The sequence below is a fragment of the Sciurus vulgaris genome (assembly GCF_902686455.1).
Source record: "Sciurus vulgaris genome assembly, chromosome: 5".
NCBI lineage: Eukaryota > Metazoa > Chordata > Mammalia > Rodentia > Sciuridae > Sciurus > Sciurus vulgaris.
This window is the reverse complement of record NC_136465.1, coordinates 82,114,094-82,133,930: the sequence shown is the minus strand read 5'-3', so window position 1 is coordinate 82,133,930 and position 19,837 is coordinate 82,114,094. Positions and strand designations below refer to the sequence as shown.

The following is a 19,837-nucleotide window of genomic DNA, read 5'->3' as shown; positions in this document are numbered from 1 at the left end:
TTCATAACCTCTCTCTAATGTATTAGCTTATGAAATTCCATTTTTTGCCTAAGAAGTTTAATTAAAGCAAGACAAAACTATACTTAATAATGTTCATTTGCCTGAAAGAGTTATTGCAGAAATCCTTAAGGTATTACCAGAAAGCAGTTTAATGTCTCAAATAAATGTCAGATTCCCCAAATCAAACTGATAGTCAACTTAATGAGGTATAAATGTCACTATTACCCATATTTTCCCACATTTCTTGAAAGAAAACATTCACACAATGAAGGGAGTCAGAACCTATTTTTATATCCCTAGAGTTATAAACATTTGTATCAAAATATTTACAATTATAGTATATGAAATAATCTATGAATGAAGAAGCCAAATACAGTACTAGAACAACCCACCAATGTAATGCAAATTACATGAGACATAAATGTCACAGAAAAAAAAGTAAAAGACAAGGGAATACATGGTTCACTCCAGCCATAGTTCAACTTTTTAACAAAACGAAAGATGTCTTTTGGGTATATCTGATATGTAGGCATGATTCTCCACATAAGACAGCCCTCTACAATCGTGATAACCAAATCATAATTGAAAAGTTCATTACGCCAGTTTTTTCTGGCCAATCTCTCTACTCTCAGCCCAGGTAACATGGTGGTCTACCTTCCACATTCCCTTAACTAGAATAAACATAGAAAAGTATACTTAGTAATAGTCCCTTTACATAAATACCAGCAATTATGGCATAACAAATCCCCGAAAAGGCAAGTTATATAAGAAGTGGATGAGGAGAAAACTAGAAGAAAGAAAGTGGGCAAGATGTCTCAGACTCTTCCTGGGGTAGATCTTACTCTGAGGGCAAATAAAGGAAATGTCTTCCAAAAGAAAAAAAACTCCTCTAGGCGGAATCTGAGATGGCTTAAAATAGCTGCTCTAGGGCAGAGCGCTGCCTGCTGAACCAGGAATAACATACTACTCTAAATCTTATATAGAAGTGCTCCTGTGGCCACAGACAGCTCAGCTACCTTCTGACTGGGTACCCCAAGAGTTTCTGCTCTTTTTTTTTTTTTTTTTTTTCCCTTAAGAAAGTATCTTCCCATCACCTGTATTTTTTATTATCTCATGGGATTCTTATTTTCCTGGGAGCAGGCTCTCTGTTCTTATCATGACTAAAATATAGTATGCTTAATACTTTGCAATTATATAGCACCTTTCACCCAAGGACCTGTTGTTTGGTTTTGGTTTGTATGTGTGTGTGAATTTGCTTCCAGAATTGCTATGCCTCACCTGGGAAGTGGGATGGGCAGGGCCTCTGAGAGGTAACCACTCCGGCCAGTGTCAAAGCTAGAGTGACTACTGACCTTGAAGCCCTGACCTCAATATGGATGATTAGACAAAACTTCCTCAAAAGTTCATAATTTAGAAAAAGAATAACAGGAGTGTATTACATGAAATCATACTCATTTCTCTCATTATGACCGCATTGAGGGGAATCCTAAAAACATAACCCTGGCATAGCACTGTGGTAAGATTGTCCCTTAATCCCACAATCCGCTTGGGGCTTTCACTACTGAATTGATCATTAATGCCTCTAGAGAAACTCCAGAAGAGCTGCCTTAGCTTTAAACGAGAGCCTAGCAGAGTCTGTGGCAAGAGGTCTCCATGAGGGACAGCAATATGAGGTCTGGCCTGGGCTCTGTCCATCCCCCAAGACTTCCATGGTGAAAAGCGTTTTTCTTTTTTCTCCCTTGATTTAGTCAGCCCACTGACTTGGCCTTATAAACTCTCTCTCTTTCTCTGCTGTTGTAACAAATGCCACCCAATTCTACAGAGCTAAGTATCTGTTCAAAAGAGGGATGATGGTTCCCTGGCCAAAGCCTTCCTATAGGCACTTCATATGGTAAGGTGATAATTTGCTTTGGGTCAGAAGGGCAGGATGGTTTTCAGGCTTAGCATAGTTAGTGCGGAAAGAGTATCTGCTCCAGCCAGAACTTGTACCGCTTTGATGCAGTAGGTCTGCAAGATCCCCAGTGTGTGACCCAGATTCACTCTTGGAAGTGGAGCCAATGGAGTGGCAGCTGATGGGATCTCAGGAGGTGTATGTAACTGAGGCCAAGCTGGAGGTCAAGTCTGGTGGCTGGAGAGAGACCCTCTGGCCCATATCAGGGAGCATCAAAATACAAGTCAGTGACCTTCTCCCAAGGGCAGGGGATTGACAGTAGAGAATCTCCCCAGTAATGGTTTGGACTTGGGCCTCTCCCACCCTTCCTTCCCCTTCCCCATTCCCTCCCCTCTCTTGGTTTTTCCTGCACAATGACTTCCACTTCCTTCCCAGATTCAACCGCTTCCTCCTCCCCACCCCCCAGGTCCCCATACACTTGTTCAGCCTTATTTCTTTCTCAGGACAAGATAGAGAATGCCGATGATGAAGCTGAAGCAGAAGCAGATCCATGTCAGGATGAAGCAGTAGCCATGGTGGCTGCTCTCATAAAAGGTCTCACTGTTATTGGCATAATGATGAGTATAGATGGACACTCCGACCATAATGCACAGCCCTGCCAGGGGACAAAGGTGTTGTTATTATTGTTGTTTTAATCAATAAAATGGGTTTATAATTAATACCAAGGACGGGTATATATATATTTTTTTCTTTTCTTTTAATCCTGTTTCCTCCATGGCATTGGGAAAGTACACACTCATTGTCTCTCAACAGTGGTGCTGTTGGTTTGCTCTGGACCAAGCTTGGTGCTGGTGTTGATACACTAGAGATGCGTGGGCTCTCACAGCTGCACTGGTTTGTGTGGCTGTGAGTGTGAAGCAAAACACAGAACACTACGTTCAACACCTGGCTCTCCTGCCTGGACCCACCTGTCTAGACAAACTGTTCAGAGGTATAAAAGAACACGGACTTCCATCAAACTGGGGGTACTTGGGAAGAGAGAAGGGCATACTTGGAATGAGAGAAGACAGACGTCCACTACTTGCTTGCATTGTTGCAGAAGTTGCATCTTCCCAGGATCCCCACCTTCCCACCTTCTTCAAGAGTCCTCTATGCAAGTACTACTGACAGGAGTGCCCCAACCTCTGGAGAGCTGCCAGGAACACTAGTTTTTTAAATAGCAAAGTGGATGAGGGTTCTTAATCTAAGCAATCTGAGGTTCTCAGCAAAAGAGCAAATAACTAGAGGAGAAAATTGTAGAAGGCAGTTTCACGGGGCCATGCGTTAATCTGCTGAAGCCTCCAGGAGCACCCACAGGGGATCCACCTAAAAACGCCTCCCACATAAACCAGAGTCTGCCCCCAAGATACTCACAGCACACCAGCATGGTGGCGCCTGAGAGGAAGAACCGGTTTCCCTTCTCCATGGTGAAGAGCTGGAACACGAAGACCAGGAGGGAGATGACAGAGAAGATGATGGCCAGGATCATGAAGGCTTGCACGGCCTTGAGGGCATCTGCAGACACGGGTGGGGAGAGCAAGGACATTAGGCCACTCCCAGGGACTGGACATCCCTAACCCCACCCACTGTTGGCAGTGGGTTGATGTCTTTGTACATACCTTCGTGGCCATACGTAAGGTCAAAGCTACAGTCACCATTGGTACAGTTCTTCCAAAGACCTGCGGATGCTGGCATAACATCTGAAACTACCCAGACCTGAAACCAGATGGAAGCAAAGAGGTGATTAAACATCTCTGTTTTAAAAAGAGAAAATGAAATAACAAATCAGCTTACATCATGACCAAATCTTAATCAAGACCCGCTCTACGTAGCCATAAATACAGCTAAACAGACTATCTCTTGGTGTAAATAAAGTCCAATTAAAGCTGACTGAAGTCACAAAATTTCCAAGAAATACGAGAGATAGAATGCACGACCCAGAAAAATGTCCCCTAGTCTCTTTGGGTTTCACATTCCTTGTGGCTTGAAAAAAAAATTAATGGAAATAATTTCACCCATAGTAGTTTAAAATTCTAAGGCTCTCAGAAACAAAAAACCTAGATGAGGAAACTGGTTTTAAGTATGCACTATTTATCTACTCTCTCCAGAATATCTCATTAAGTACCTGGCTAACAAGAAATTCAAGAGTTAAGAAAAAATGTCTGACTGACAACTAAGAAACAGGGGGGCTCCCGGGAAATAATAATGAATCTGGGGGGTCAACAAGTCATTTTCACTTATACAGAAGGATCCAGCTTTAACTTTCACAACATGCAAAGTAAATTCATAGTAAAGTAATGAAGCAAAAACTCTATTGTGGGAGCAGATAAAAACGAAAAAGAGACTAAAATATCTCCCCCCAGGTTCACCATGGTGCCAGCATCCCTTCCTGCCCAGTCCAAGAAAAACAATGACCCTTCTGAAACAGAAAACTAGTGCAGAGGGCTGGGATTGTCACTCCATGCTAGAGTGCTTGTCTAGCACTGGGTTCAATCCTCAGCACCACATAATAATAAGTAAATAAATAAAATAAAGGTACTGTGTCTATCTACAACTAAAAATACATATTTTTTTAAAAAGAAGAATAAGAAAACCAATGCAGAGTGCTGCCTACAAACATATAAAGCATACATATACTGGAAAAGTGAAGCCAAGGATGTACCGTCATCCACTCTCCATAAGCTCCTGTGTGCCAGGCCCTATATTAGGAGCTGATAAGGTACAGATATGAAGCACGTGGGCGTCTCTTAACATGCTTTGAAGTTTATCAGACTTCTTATCCTGAGAGATGTTGGGGTGGCACGCAGATGACTAAATTACAAAATCTGAAGGAGGCAGCATGAGTAGGGGGTGTCTTACCACAGTTTTGCTTAAGTTTTGTAATCACATCCACCAACTTTTGCAAAGCTCTTCTCTGTAACCTTTAAAACCCATTTTTCGTTTACTTGTAGCTAAGTCTGAAACAGATTCTGGAACCATCATTTGCAGCCTAGTGATTGGTGGTGGCCTTGGTGTTTAAATCCAACGGTCTTGTTTCAGAGACAAGCCCAACAAAAGTAAATTGGGTGCTAAAAACGGCCACTAGAGGGCAGAGTAGCCCAAGGTTCGGAGAGAGAAAAGACACCACCTTGGTTTGATAGTTTTATGTGTGACCAAGTTAATTCCAGTGGCACCAGGTAAATAGTGCAAAATTACACTTTCACATGCTACTCTCTACCCAAAACTTAAATTCATCAGTCTGGCAATCAAAGATTCCTGTCCTCTCACTTCTGTGCCCTCTTGCAATCAAGGTTCCCGAAGGAAGGGAAGGTCTGCTCTATCCATGAGTGTCCTCTTTATTCCCAGAACAAAGCACATCCTTCCCAGTTGCACTACTTTGCTAGCGCTCTCACCTGAAATGCATCCCTATGTCCTTACACTGTCCACTGTGCCCTGGAGAAACCCTACTCATCTCTTAGTTCTCCAAGTGCACGACCCAGGGTAAGGTTCCTATAGAGGCTGAGGCAGCATCCTTGGGTCCTTCTGCCTCCACACCAATAGCCCCAGCAGGATCCCTCATGTGGCCTAATGATTGGTGGCCTTTTGCTATTGAAGTGTTTGAAGTGTGAGGGTTTGTTTATTTTAATTCTACAACTAGACTGGAAGTTCATGAAGGGCAAGCGTTGTGGCTTAAATTTTTTTTGCAGCACTTTATGTAAATATTCAAATAATTCCTCAATGAATGAATGAACAAAAGTCCAAGACTCACGTTGGCAATGGTGGAAACAAATAACATAATAACGGTGGCGATGTGGACCACAAAGATACCAGCCAGTAACACCAACATCTTGGCTTTTCTGGTGATTTGTGAGCGAAGAGAGTTCTGAAAAGAAAAAAATAAAAGGGACGAAAAGGTTACTCTCAGATTCAATAAGAAAATTCAGTTTTTTCACATGTATGGGTTCTCTGCTAAAATGAGGAAACAGTTTCATCATAAATCCCTGAAAACACCTTGTCAACCTAGTTCCCAATTTGTCTCCTACCTATCCATCCATTCATATACACCCAAAAGTAAACAGAATTTCTGTTTTTTCACAGGTATTTATATACTCATTTCTCCAATACTGCCTATTTCTAAAAACAGAACATTCTATGAAACTGTTAACATTTTGTGTTTCTGAGACCAAAAGAGTGACTTTGTTTGTTTTTGTTTTGTTGGGTGGGCAATGAAGGGGGTGTTTTTTGTTGTTGTTTTGTTTTGTTTTGTCAGTAGGCCTTTGAAATTTCCAGGTCTCCATGCAACATCATCAGGTAAATTTCCATTTTCCCCTAGAGAAGTGTCTGGGCTTCCACCAAACTGCTCACCCAGCAACTTTAATCAAAGTGATGCCTCCTGCAGATTAGCAGCTATAACTCAATGCCTTTATACTGAATAGGCTACTAATTTGATCCCAGATGAGATATAAAATGGGAATGACACAACTTCTATTATTATAATGCTTTTTGGTATTCAATAATTATAATGACCTAATTATAGTTTAATGGTCTGATTGCCTACCGATTGAACGTTCCAGACTAGCAATGCCATACCTGAGCCTTGGCCTATGTGTGCCTCATGGTGGGGGCACTGCTGTTCATCTGGGGCAGCATTATATTTCCTACAGCTCAGTATGACAGCTCTGGGGCCTATAAAAGTGGGCAGCTTGAGACAACTCCAGATGTGCTTTCTATTCCTGCATGACTTTTACACAAATTCCAATCCTTCAGAACTCAATACAGAAGCCAGGCAAATGCATAAATCACAGGGTGGAAGACCTGGGAACTAATACAGATTAAAAATGTACATGGGTAAACAAAAGCTTTCAGTCATAGTCTCAGCAGAGAAGAAGGGAACCCACTGGTCATAAAGCCTAGAAAACAAAAGAGTGGGTAGGAGGCACATGGCGGTGGCTATTCTGATTTATGTCAGCTACAGGGATGTTTTGTCATGCCCAGGACAGTTATGATGCAGTACAGGTTCAGAGGGACATCAGAAGGAAAGGGCTGGAGGTTATTCACACCCTAGGCAGGGAGGGTGCGTGGATGTCCCCACCACAGGAGATGACTGTACACAGCCTGCAATTGTCCCACTTCTCTCTCTCACTCCACCTCATTTAATTGACACTTTGAGGGTGCTTGTGCCACTTTCACGCCACACCAGGTATTTATTAGAGATCACTGATACTACCATTGTTCTAACACTTCAAATATCTTTTATCTCTTCTCGCTTTCCTCATGAGGCATGCAAAATCTGGCGTGGTCTAATGTACACCAGGGTGCCTTGCCCTCTGCAGGCAAGGGACATCAGGCAGGCACTGGCTTCCACCATCCACCCCAGCCTTCTCCAACAACTCTCTCCCCATCTGGACACTCTCCTCCAACTGGGCTATTTTTTAAGTCATGCATCCAATTAAACTGTGAATGATAAACAATAATGAAGTTTATCCTGCTGCCTCAGGGGAGAGCTTGGAGCCTTTGTGCCTGTGTGAATAATCTCTCCATTTGTTCAAATTCATTTTGCTCCTCTCAGTTTCTTGCACACCTCCACAATTTTCTGCTTGACTGCCATGGTAAAAAGAGGGTTTTGAAGAGTTTGAGTTAGAATCACATAAAGGTATTTGACATGCCTCAGTTTCCTCATGTATAAAGCAGAAGTGGCAATACCAATCCTACAGGGAAGACCAATGATTAGATTAGATTGCATATGTGTAACACCTAGCATGGTGTCCGGCACATGGCAGCTACTGATAATGGAGTTGCTTTGGTTGTGATCATTATTACTGTTATTCATACCTGAAGCTGAGTAGATGTTGCCAACCCAACCCAGTTGCATAACACCAGGCTGCCCCACATTAAATGCAAGGAATAAGGTATCAGCTAGCTGGTTCATGAAGAAGTATGTATTAAGTCATTTCAGTCCTCTTAGAAATTGCCATTTTGCCTAACCTTACCCCTGGAGAGGGGAGGCTACAGACACACCCTCAGGGATGACCAGGAGAAAGTCGACTCATCTCAGCCCATCCTCCTAATTCCCCTAAGTTCACACCTCACTGGATCCTGACCTTGCCCTTCCTGGGTAAAGAAATAGGTTGATTGCAGGAAATTACAAATATTACATAATGAGGTCTTGTGTTTAATCCTCCTTGGGCTCTTTAAATGACTCTCTTATTCCTTTTGTTTGTAAATTTACAAATATCCTCCTCCTAAGAGTGAAAAGTCATTGAGGGGCCAAGAATGGAATATAATACACCAAGTTAGGCCACTTAAGGGAAAGCATTGAGTTCCTTCCCTGACAGGTCGCTGGATTTCAGCAGCACTTTCGGTCTCCTTGGACTGCTCTGTAACCTTCTTGGGCTGAATCCACTCCCTTTCATTGCCACTCAGTCTCCAGTGGGACGGCCTCTCTCACCTCACCTCCATGGTGTGCATCCCCAGGAAGCATGAGTTCCTGGTCACTGGATCTCACTGCTGATCTAAGCCACAGCCCCACCTGATCCTTATTCCCTGCCTGTTGCAGGCTGCCAGACTGGATGGAGGAACCAAGCTAAGAGATTTCATCTTAGATTTCTGTGACGGTGCCGTGTCTTTTCACCGTAGAAGGGAGTCATGTGTCTTGGATTAGCAAGTGTTGTTATTGCACACTACTCTCCCTGCTTCTGCTGCTATGTCCAGCCAGAAGTACAGGCTGTGTAGCTATAACTATTGCATAATACATGTAACTTCATCTTTTCACTGCCCCAAATTTGTCAGGTTTTATCAGTATCATCCATTGTCAGTTTAGAGGGGCTTCCATTATTTTAATGGCCCTCTTCCAATACATTTGGAAACAAAATGAACTATCCTCTTAAATTCCTGTTCTGAATTATTCCTGTTACCCAGGTCCTGCTCCTCACCCCCATCAAATATATCCTCAGTCCAGGGGAGGAAACCCACAGTCTTTATGGTAACCATTAGTGGAACCAAATGGATTAACGTCTGGGAATTTACCAACAGAGAAGTAGGGTGGGTATAAATAACAGAAGATCCTGCTCTTGTAACTCCTATACATCCATTACTTGCAGAGTAACCTGAAGGGAGATTCATTCCCTGTTCCACTGTGAATCTTGCTTTATTCTATGGCACAGAAAAACCATTTCTGAGCATGTAGGTCACTGGAGGTGTTGAATGCTACAACTCTCTCCATTTTTTTTTCATCGTGTTTGACTAAAACAATAACAGATTTCTTCTCCATGCCTCTCTAAAATGCTTCATGTGGCACTCTCTGGTGAAAAGCACTCTATCGCCAAGGCTGGGTAAATTGGACCAGGAAGCAGAAGACAACAGCATTGCGACTCTGCATACTATGGTACAATACCTGCTTCCCCATGGTGTACGGCAGTCACAGAGTGTGGCGTTCATTGTTGGGGACTCTCATAACAATGTTACTTGTGGCCCAGGCCACTGGAGCTGGTCAATTCACGCCATGCTGAAAGGGTAGGACATGCACTGGCTTCTTTGTAAGATGCCAGGAACATATTTCTGCACCTACAGGAATGTGAACAGAGCAGGACCCTCACCTACCTGCTGTGCTTGCATAGGGGTGGTCTGGGGAACTGAGAAAGCCATAGGAGGCACAGGAGTTGCCTCTAAAAAGAAGTAACTACCAGCAGAAACAGGATTTGAGACTTGGAGCCACACAGGTCTCTGTTATCCTTTTCTAGTCTTCCTTCAGTCCTCAAGGACCAGCCTGCCCCTCGTCCCCTTCCACAGAGCCATTTTCTGACAACTTTTCTTCCCACATTGCCTGGATCACATGACAGCAGTGGTCTCTTCAAGACCCTATCTCTAATGTAGGCCTCCCAACCACTGGCCATCTGTATTTGCATTCATTTCTATTTGTTAATAGAAAATGTATTATAGTTAGCAGACATGACCCTGAGGATCACAGTTGCTGGTGAGTAGAGCCATAAATGACTAACTGACATCAGAGAGAGGAGCAGTGGATGGAGATGACACTGTCTCCATCCACTTAAATCTTTACAGGCTTCTTGCTCCCCTTGTACATCTCCTTCCCACAAAAAAAGAAAAAACAGATGAGAGAGACAGAGAGGGAGGAAAGTGAAGAGGAGAGGACAGAACAGAAGAGAATAAAAAAAAAAAAAACAACCCTAAGACTACCTTGCTTTGCTTCTTGACCTTTTTTCAGATCACCTAATACTCATAGGGTGCTCTGAGCAGTGAGAAATTAATTAGGTCCCTGTGAGAGACTTTCCTTTGGTGACCTGTAACTAATTCTGCAGAGATTTTGAGAGATTAACTTCTGAGGAACAATAGAGAAATTCAGATGTGCTTAGTTTGGCTACAAGATTGCTAAACTAGGGATCAGATAACTTCCTGTTATGGAAGCTGTGTGTTTATTGAACTGCCAGAGGAGTCTGGGGGAAGCAGTTCTCTAAGGGTGGTCTAAGCCACCATAATTGGAAGTAATGAAATAGAATAAAGCAACCAAAAAAACCACTTCTCTAGCATAGGAAGTGGTGGAAATCCTGGCTCTTGAGTCACTGAGGAATCAGTCTGAGCTTGGGGACTCAAAACCCAGGGGCTGGGAACTATGTGAACAGTGGGGGAGTCCCACAGCACTCAAATTTCCATGATTCATTTGAAAGTGGGTGAGATTCTCCTGAATAAACGCCAAAGCAGAGACATTCTCTACAGGAAGACAAGATGGCGCAAGAGCCTTCCTGAGCAGCACTTGCTAGACCAGAAGGGCTGGCTGCAGCCCATCTAGGCATTCCCCTGGCAGCCTAAGATAGCTCAGGCTTTACTAGGGGAAAAGAGAGCAAAAATGGCCAGTTGCCAAGGTCTCTATTTCCCCTTCACCTTCACAGTCAGGTCTTGAGTTTCTGCCTCCTGACTTTTTACTCCCATTGCCAGAGTCCAGCTCAGGCCCTAGTCTGGACCCTAGCTAGCATCAGCCCCTCTCCTGATTCTCTCTCAATTTCCCCTCCCCACCCATGCTCTATACAGCCATTGGACTATCCCTATCCAGCCATGCCTCTCTACTCAAAAACCTCCAAATCCTCCCCTCCAACCTCCCTCCCACACACACCATCAGCACAAATCACCAAGAAAGAGGATCTGAACACCTCATGCTGGCCCTTGGAATCCTAGGACTTTGGTTTCCAAAAACAAAAGCTCTGCTTTTATGTCCTTCTGCCGGGAACTATTAATTTTTTTCCACCAAATACAAACCCTGCCTCCTCTAAGAAGCCTTCCCAGATATGCAGGTCAGAAGTAATCTCTCCCCTGTTATGCTCTGGCCCATACACAGCCCTTCAGCAAAGCCACTGATGATAGCCTGCCTGGTAATAAAGTTATTTAGGACATGTTTGGCTTCCCCACCACAAAGAGTCCAAGTTCCTGAAAGGAGAGTCTTGTTTATGACAGGTACCAAATAATTATTGTTCAATTAAATAAAAAATGAATTGAGAAATATTTTCTTCTATATGGAAAAATAAGCAATATTGAAGCGACTGAAGACTTCGTAATAGACACAGAATTCAAGGAGGAAGATATTTCCCTTATTTTATATGAGCATGCATGAAGTTTAGTCCTTTATTATTTTTAAAAATAATTTAAAACATTACAATGACTATGTATGGAGCTTTTCATTATATGCAAATTTTTTTATATATTCCCATACACTATTTTTATACTATGTAAACATGCAACTATTTCTTGAGTACCTTTGGCATTTAGATATACAAGGGTATGTATGTATGTGTTGCATTTTGTTCAAGAGCTAAAAAAATGAGTGCAAAGAGAAAATCTTAAATTTCTAAACATTAATCTATCTGCAGATTTAAACTTTCAACATACTTTTTTGAATTATAGACTCTCCAGACTAAAGGAGGACTTTACGATTCCTTCCCAACACATGAAACTCTCTATGAATCTGCATCAAAGAACTATCTAAATCCCGCTTCAACTCCTCTAGTCATGGGGAGCTCACTGCCTACCAAGGCCCCCTTAGGAAAGTCCTGACAGAGCACCAGAGTCTGCTTTGAACAACCACCAGCCACCTTAGCTCCGCCCATGAGGTTCCTGACTCGATTCACACTACTTCTTTCTACCACAGTCACCTTTGTAGCACATTCAGAGAAATCTGCAGCACTGTCAGAGAATTCACCAGAGGACCTCCTTAGATCTTAAATTCTCAGTCAAGATATAACCTAATCTTCAGATGACTCTACTGATAAAAAAGTTCAGCAGTCTTAATATTGGCTAATGTTCTTCCAGCTGTGAAAGATTCATCCTTCTGGATAACTGCAAATTTTGAAAAAAGCTTCTCACACCATCTGATCAAAGACTTGGCGCTCCCTGGAGGCAAGGGGAAGATGAAAGGCAAGCTGCTCCTGGTCATGTGACCTCTGTGAGTCAGCCTCTGGCTCCAGCCTCCTCAGCAGGACACTCCAGCAAAGTTGTGGCTGCCTCTTCTCCTGAGGGCATGCCTAGGGTGCCACGATGGCCCCTCTACCCTCACATGTCAGGACCACTTTGCTTTTGATGTGCTTGTTTCCAGTTGAGGATGATTTTGGTTGGCAAGATCCACATCCATGGAACACAAAAGCAGAAAAGGAAATACTGTCTTTTGGAAGCAGCCAGAGGATGTATCTGGAGGAGAAAGTGGCTGGGATTAAAGGCGGCTGAGTGGATGAGACCTTGGATGAGCTTTTCTGGCGTTGCTATTATTGTTTTAAGTCAAGTATACTTTTCCATTCTCAATATTGTTTTTATGTAGGGGTGGGAGAGGGGGCATTCATTTCTCTGTGGGAAACGTAGAGTAAAAGGGTCCTGAAGAATCATTTCCTCCTGACTCTAGATGTCTGATGTTGGTGTGGAAAGAAAGAACTTCAGGTTGCCCTTAACTCTCTGCTCATCCTACTATGGGCTGATGCTCTTGAGTACAGGGCAGCTTTTATGCCCAGGATAGACATCAGCAATCAAGCAGCAAAAGAAACAGGGACCTACAGTGTCCTGGGAAAACAACTATTATTTTCTTGGTCCTGGGGGAAGGGAACTACATCTTGCAAATGTGGTCTATCAAATAAATATATAGAAAATAAATATATAAAAAAAAAATAGTGTTTATCCAGCCTTGGCATAGACTAGTGTGTACTCTCACATAGTTAGGGATAAGGAGTCAAGGGGTTTGATTGAAGGACAAGGGCAGGCATGTTACCAGAAAGGAAAAGAGAGGGGAGAGAGGTAGGTCAAGCAAGAAAGCACCTACTGAAAAACCAGATGCTCATAAAAATTCTGCCTCTGACTAATGATTTGCATAAACTCTCTGGTCAGAGGCTCCTAGAGATAGGCAGAGTGTCAAATGATACAGAGCACAGGTTCTGGGTTTGTATCCTGCCTTCACTACTTCCCAACTGTCTCCTATAGAACTCGTAGGGTTAACTCATGCCTGACACAAAGCAAGGGCAATATGGTATTTTGTTATTATATTATATTAATTCCTTCATATAGAATGAGAGACTTGGACCAATGAAATGGGCTTTAAGCTTCTCTGGCAGAATCTGAGGGTCAACATCTATGCCAGAGTCAAACAACTAACATGATTATTTTTGCAGATGCTCCCCAAGAGAGTAACCTCTCTTTCTCTCTTATTTCCGCTTGTCTTCCTTTGTGTCCAGCGGAGGGGGTGGATATGGGCAACATCTGCAAGGCTAAGGCCAGACCAGGGCTGTGAAGCCTGAGCCCAGCCCACGCCCCAAGCCCGCAGCTGGTCAAGGGATGGGGCGAGTCCCCTGGGTAAGGACGGAAGCTTCTGACAAAGGAGAAGTATTCCGGCAGCCAGAGTGTCTTCAAGGGAGAAGTTGCCAAGATCATCACTCGGGTTTGGGAAGAAAGTCAAGGTGTGGCCCAGCGCAGCAGCACTTGGGTGGGTCTGACAGCAGATGGCAGCAACAGCCGTCAGCCTGGAAGGGGGCAGGGAGCCTGGAGGGACACCACTTAGGCAGAGGCGTACCCCAAGTGCATTGGGTGGGCTACAGGCTTTGTTTCTGTTTTTGAGGGCAATTGGTTATTTAGAGGTTTAGAGGCATTGGGTCATTCAGTCCAACCCCGTGACCAAGAAGGAAATGCACGTCCTTCAGGTAAAGCACAATCAGACCTGAGGCCACCATCTTGCATCTTCCAGTTTTGGCTCTTCCACTCTAGCATGATTTGCCTTCTCCTGTCTTTTGTCTTAGCGTACAGCAGTTACTCATCATTCTGTTCCTCCCACCACCTCTGAATTACTCAGAGAGCCAGCACAGCCCCTCAAAACAGTGCCAATGGTATAAACAAAGGGTCTTTCAAAGGCCACTGCTTCTTCCTGTCATATTTCTGAGAAGGCCCACCCAGTAGAGTCAGTCCAGAAGACACTGAAGGCCTGAAACAGACTCCCTCCTTGCAAACCCTGAGACAAGCTTCCAATATTCCCTCCTGGGCCCCACCCTCTGCACAGAGTCCCCTCCCTGTGGAAGCTCAGAGAACATCTTTCAGCAAAGGGAAGCTCTGGGGCTCAGCTTCGGAATTCTTTGAGATCAGTGGGAATACTCCATCTTACCCAAAACTCATTCTCCTTCTCCAGCACCTTGGGGAAGGGGTTTTGATTATTTGACCTTAGACCTCTTGTTTCAAATAATCAAAACCCCCAAACTCCCAGTTCTGATCTTACCTCTGAAAGACAAGGACCTCATTGGCAGAGGTCACTGCCTTGTTGCACAAACACTTAATGGAAACCCAAATGGCACCAAGCATGTACTGACCACACCAAAAAAATTAGATGTGGCCTGAGCAAACGAAAGATGCTTCACAGGAACAATTATCAGAATTTTGATCTAATGACATCCTGAGACATTGAGAGTGGGTGGCCCCCAAACAAGAGAAGAAAGAATTAGGAGTGGAACCGTTCTCACCATGTCACCCTTGTTCTTTGGCCCTCTCCTGGTTTTTGCCGACTTATCTTTCTGTGCCTTCTAGGCCTTTTCATTTGCCTTTTCCCCCAACACTCAGGGCCTACCCATGTCCCCTCCCTCCCCTACTGTCCTCCTAGAACCTTCCTTTCCTCCTCTTAATTTGTTTTTCCTTGGCTCCACACCTTTAGGGTCACACCCTCCTGCTGCAGGATCTCCATCTTGAGATTAGGGTGGAGTCTCTTTCCCAGAAGGAGATCAGTTTCTCCATGAGCTCAATTTCATTCCTGACAAATTCCTTGCTATTGTCAGTGTCTTAACGGGCTAGATAGCCTGCCTTTCTCATGAGCTGGCGGGGCACCCTTGTGTTTCATACATCAAACCTCTTCCTTCCCTTCCAAGTGCTGGGTATGCTCTCTGGTAAGTCCTGGGAGCACTGTGCCTAAGGAATCTCCAGGGGGATGGGGCACAGGATGCCACCTCTGTCCTCATGACAGCTGGGAGCCAGATTCTCTTAAATCCCCTTTCAGTGCAGCATTTTGCTTCATTCCAGTTTTCCACTAATTTCTAACAAGCTTTGACTGGGAACTCAAGAGACTTCTCAAAATAGGAATGGTAAGATCTTAGACTTTCAGAGCTTCAGAGGCTTTGAAGGCCGTCACATTCAATTTCCTCAAGCAAGGAGAGAGTGAGCGACTTTCCCCTGACCACACTGCAGAGTCCTGACAAGACAACAGCTTCTGTGTCTTCCTATCAGTGTCTCACACCTACCCCACAATTCTTACCACGGTTTAATTCCATGCCAAAAGGATTCTCTTCCTTTTTGAAGGAGGAATTCCTGACACTTACTCAAGAAAGAAAACAACTGCCATAGCCACAGAAGACCAAACCACAACCAGAGAGGAGTTCCTTTAGGTTCCAGAGAAATGCCCTTCCCACAATGAGGAAGAAAATATTGACCCCCAATATGTTGTTTAAATGGAAGAAGGAAGGAGCAACCCCCACAAGTGTTTGTATCTCTATGAAGCATGAGTGAATCTTCCAGTTAAATTGAGGGAAACTGCTTCACCAGTCAGCACCAGGGACTGAATATTACAAAGAGTTGTCTCAGGGACATGTGTTTTAGGGGTGAGGTGTTGGAAATTCAAGTAAACCCCTAATTGGAACCATATGTGGGTTTCCTTGATTACTGAAAAGCAAGCATAGTCAAGAAATTTGGGGTCAACTGGGCTGAACTGAGAAGAGTACTGGAAAGGAGAGGTTTATGCTCAGTAAATTCCAGTTCTACACTAGTTAAGGATTATGAACCCTTCTCAAGGGATTGATACATGGACTTCCAACAATTAGCAGCTACCTTTGATTGGCAGCCTATTCCTTTTGTTACCATGACAGGTGGGTAACAGTGTACAGGCATGGACCACATGCACTGTGGACCAATCATGAGACAATCTCCAAAGACCAAGTTAAAAGTGTTTCTGGTATTTGGTTGAATTAACCATAACCCACTAAGTGGCAATACAAGGTGTGTCCCTCTGAGTATGTTCATCTGACAATGTCTCTGAGCTTTTGTGTTAAGGTTGTTGTTCCCAAGTGTCTCTAAGCTTTTGGTGTTATGGTTCCCATTTATGTGGGAAGTTAAAGAAGGAACCATATTCATGTGTCTAAAAAACAAAATTCCTCAGAATCAAATTGTATGGATATGCTTGACTATGTGCCAATTCCAAAACTTCAAAAATGCTCTTCCTGAGACGTTGGAGAAAAAAAGAAAGAAAAAGTAAAAAAGATAATGCAATGCAGATCCATAAAGCTGTCTTAAATATTAACTAAGAGTTAAATGTCTAGAAGATGAGGAGCATTGGGTGGGCAACAACCAATCCCACATAAATATTTTCTGGGTCATTTCAGTTCTGCAGGACCAGGAACTTCCAGGGAAGCAGATTTTGTTCAATTTAAGGAATTCTGATAGAGCCATCCCACAAAGGGGGATGAGCAGGAGGTACAGCTCTGAAGAACTGAGCTCCTCCTGTACGGGGATTATAAAGAACTGTAAAATGTCCATCTGCCTAAAAATTAGACTTGCACATTTGGTGGAAGAATGAATGAGCTGATCTTCAAAATCCCTCCCAAATTCAGAATTCTGTGAATAAAAGGAAGCATGTATTGGAACTAATTTGCTCTGTGCCCTTTTCCGTGGCCACTTTTCATATACATACTCCATTGGGCTCCAGCAAGTCTACAGAAAAGCAGTTTTGCTTCCTGCATAAACCATCCTGGGCCTCTGTGCTCTTTCTCCAGTGCTCCCATGGGTCCAGCACTACCTGAAAATCCCAAGAGCCACCAGGATGAGCCAAGAGGGTCTGCATTCTCAGGCAGGTCTCCATGAAGCCCATTCTCAAGGTTGGGAAGGGATTAGGCCTAATTGGTCTCCACAGGGGATTGAGCAAACCAGTCAGTCCTTTCCAAGATCTGCAAAAGGAATGTCTCTGTCTCCTCAGAGGGCTGCCAGGACTCCTGGGAGGTAGCCAGGTTTTGAGGATGTGATCTGCTTGGGGCTGGTCCCTGATGGCATTATGCCAACAACCAAAACAGCTTTGTACCCCTGAACAATGTAAAATCTGGGGGCCCTTCTCACCAAGGCACCAGCCCGGATGTCCAGCCACCCTGGATGGCTCTCCACCCCCGCCCCATTCTTCAGAGTCTGGGTGGAATTGGATCCGCCTCTGAGGGTGGGAGGCCACAGGGGGAAAATAACCCTCACATTTCAGCGTTTTCAAAGACCTACAGCTGAAGTCCCGGAAACCTCTCCCAGCTGAGATGCTCTCTCCCTGTCCTTGCAGGAAAAGTAGACGGCAGGAATCTGAGCCACCTTAGGTTGCCTCAAACCAACAAATAACCCACAGCACGTTTTTGCACATATAAAGTCACAGAGTGTTGTGAAATGCTCCACAAATAAGCAGATCATGATGTTTACACCCTCTGGATTGTCAGTGTTTCCCATTTGCCGACTGGTCAGAGGTTACTTATTAGTTTTAACATACACAAAACTGACAACAAATCTGTATTATTTCCCTAGTATACTATCGTTTTGGATTTAATCTGGCTCTTTCACTCACCTCCGTGTAATCTGGAAGTCATAAACATTTGAAGCAAATGTGGGAGTTCCCTGCATCTTGAAAAGTTGCCCTTGTGTTTGTTTAACCACCCCCTCAGGGGCAGTTTTACAAGGAGTTTTGCCTGCTCAACTTGCAGGTTGATTACATTTAAATCTCTGCCAACCAACAAGCAAACTGCATTTCTGAAGGAAAAGCCTAACTTCATCAGACAAGCTGAATCCTGTCATTCTCGTGTTGTTTACGTGGGGGGGGAAATAATCTACCAGTATCTATGTGGAAATGGCCACACCTCTGTCACTCGATCAAAATGTTAACCCAATAAGACAAAAGCAAACAGCAAAGGTGCCGTTCATCTCCCCAGATTCACTTCATGCTTAGCCTTATGCATTTGTACAACCACATTTTGCCAACGAGTGAAAAGGTAAACATTCCAAAAATGATCACGGCCTTCCCCGCCACACAATTCTACGTCCGCTTAGAAATTTCTGTTCTGGTCTTCAACTTAGCACTGAAATGCAACTGTTCCTGGGGTGGAAGTTCGAAGCCATTCAATGGTTTCTTACAGGAACAAAGTTCCCCTGCCCCACCCTCTCCTCCAAGCCCGATTTCCCTCCTGCCTCCAACGCCTCCACATCTGGACCAGAAGAGGAGTCTGGAATCCACATCAGGCTCCCGATTCCACCAATGAACCCTCCCACGTTTTATTTGAAACACCAGTTGCCTCTCTCCCTCTCTCTCTCCATTTCCCTAACGGTTTTCTTTAAACAAACCAATTCCTCTTTCCCCATTCTGAGAGAAAACAAAACAAAACAAAACTTAAGTTTAAACAGGAGCAAATGGACAAGCAAAAGCACAGTAAAAGAGCAAAAATAAACTGAAAACCACAGATCTATACACCCTCAACCTGAAAGACCCAGCAAACAACCCACAAGCCAAGAAACATCTTAAGTCCTGAAGCAATTTGAATCAAAACAGAGAAGTTGAAAACATCTGGCAAGTTCTATTTCAGAGGTATGCATTGTTTCCTCCATAAAGAATATTCTCTCCAGGTTTGTTCCCAAGTCCCTGCTCCTGCCATATCTTCAGAGTAAGAACACAGTTATTACAAGAAATGAGTACAGCCCCGTCCTGCTGATTTCCCCTGACTCCTCCACAAAACACATTTTTAACTTCAAGGGAAAGGTTGTCTCAGCATCCACTTAGCAAAATATTTCAAGGACTCCTTGATTCTTAGAGAACCCTGGAAAAGTAGCAAAGGAAAATAGAAAAAGCAATGCTTAGATGAACTCTCGGAAGAAGGAGCACAGTGGAAAAAGGAGGCAGAGTGCAGAGCTTCCCCACAGCTGGGAACTGTCCTACCTCGAGGGTCCCAGCGATGGAGGCAGACGCCCTGAGTGGCAGGAGCTGGCAGCTGCCCTGGTCCGCTCTTCTGGAGGTATGTGACCACAGTGAGGGGAGGGACTGCCTCCCGAGGTTATAAGTTTCCTCCGCTGGTGTGCTGGGGTGTGTGATGGGCGGTTTCTTTTCTCTGTGTTTTAAAGGAGTTTCTATGAATCAGTCTGGCTTTAAAAAAAAAAAAAAAAAAAATGTTGGTAAGCTACGCCCTGCTAAGTTGGCAGTCAGTCAAAAGTGACTGGGAGTGAGCCATCAATTCAAAGAACCCTGTTGTAGGCTCCCTCTGACTCAGACACACAGACCACAGTGGAAAAAGGAGTGACATTGCTTCAAATGAGTAATAGGAGTCACACAAATAGATCTGTTTACTGAAGCCCATTCCTCCTCACCAGAGAGAGACTTCGGTTACTATGGACATAAGACAAAACACAGGT

The 19,837-nt window shown here is 43.9% G+C and overlaps 1 protein-coding gene across 1 annotated transcript; it reads right to left on the bottom strand.

The window, feature by feature from the left end:
• Positions 1–266: 266 nt before the first annotated feature.
• On the bottom strand, positions 267–19,533 carry EMP1 (epithelial membrane protein 1). Its single transcript, XM_079140085.1, has 5 exons — positions 19,368–19,533; positions 5,679–5,792; positions 3,550–3,646; positions 3,305–3,445; positions 267–2,546 (listed from the first exon to the last, which is right to left on the bottom strand). Exons 2-5 carry the CDS (start codon positions 5,754–5,756, stop codon positions 2,380–2,382), a joined length of 483 nt encoding a protein of 160 aa, XP_078996211.1. The 5' UTR covers positions 5,757–5,792; positions 19,368–19,533; the 3' UTR covers positions 267–2,379.
• Positions 19,534–19,837: the final 304 nt, after the last annotated feature.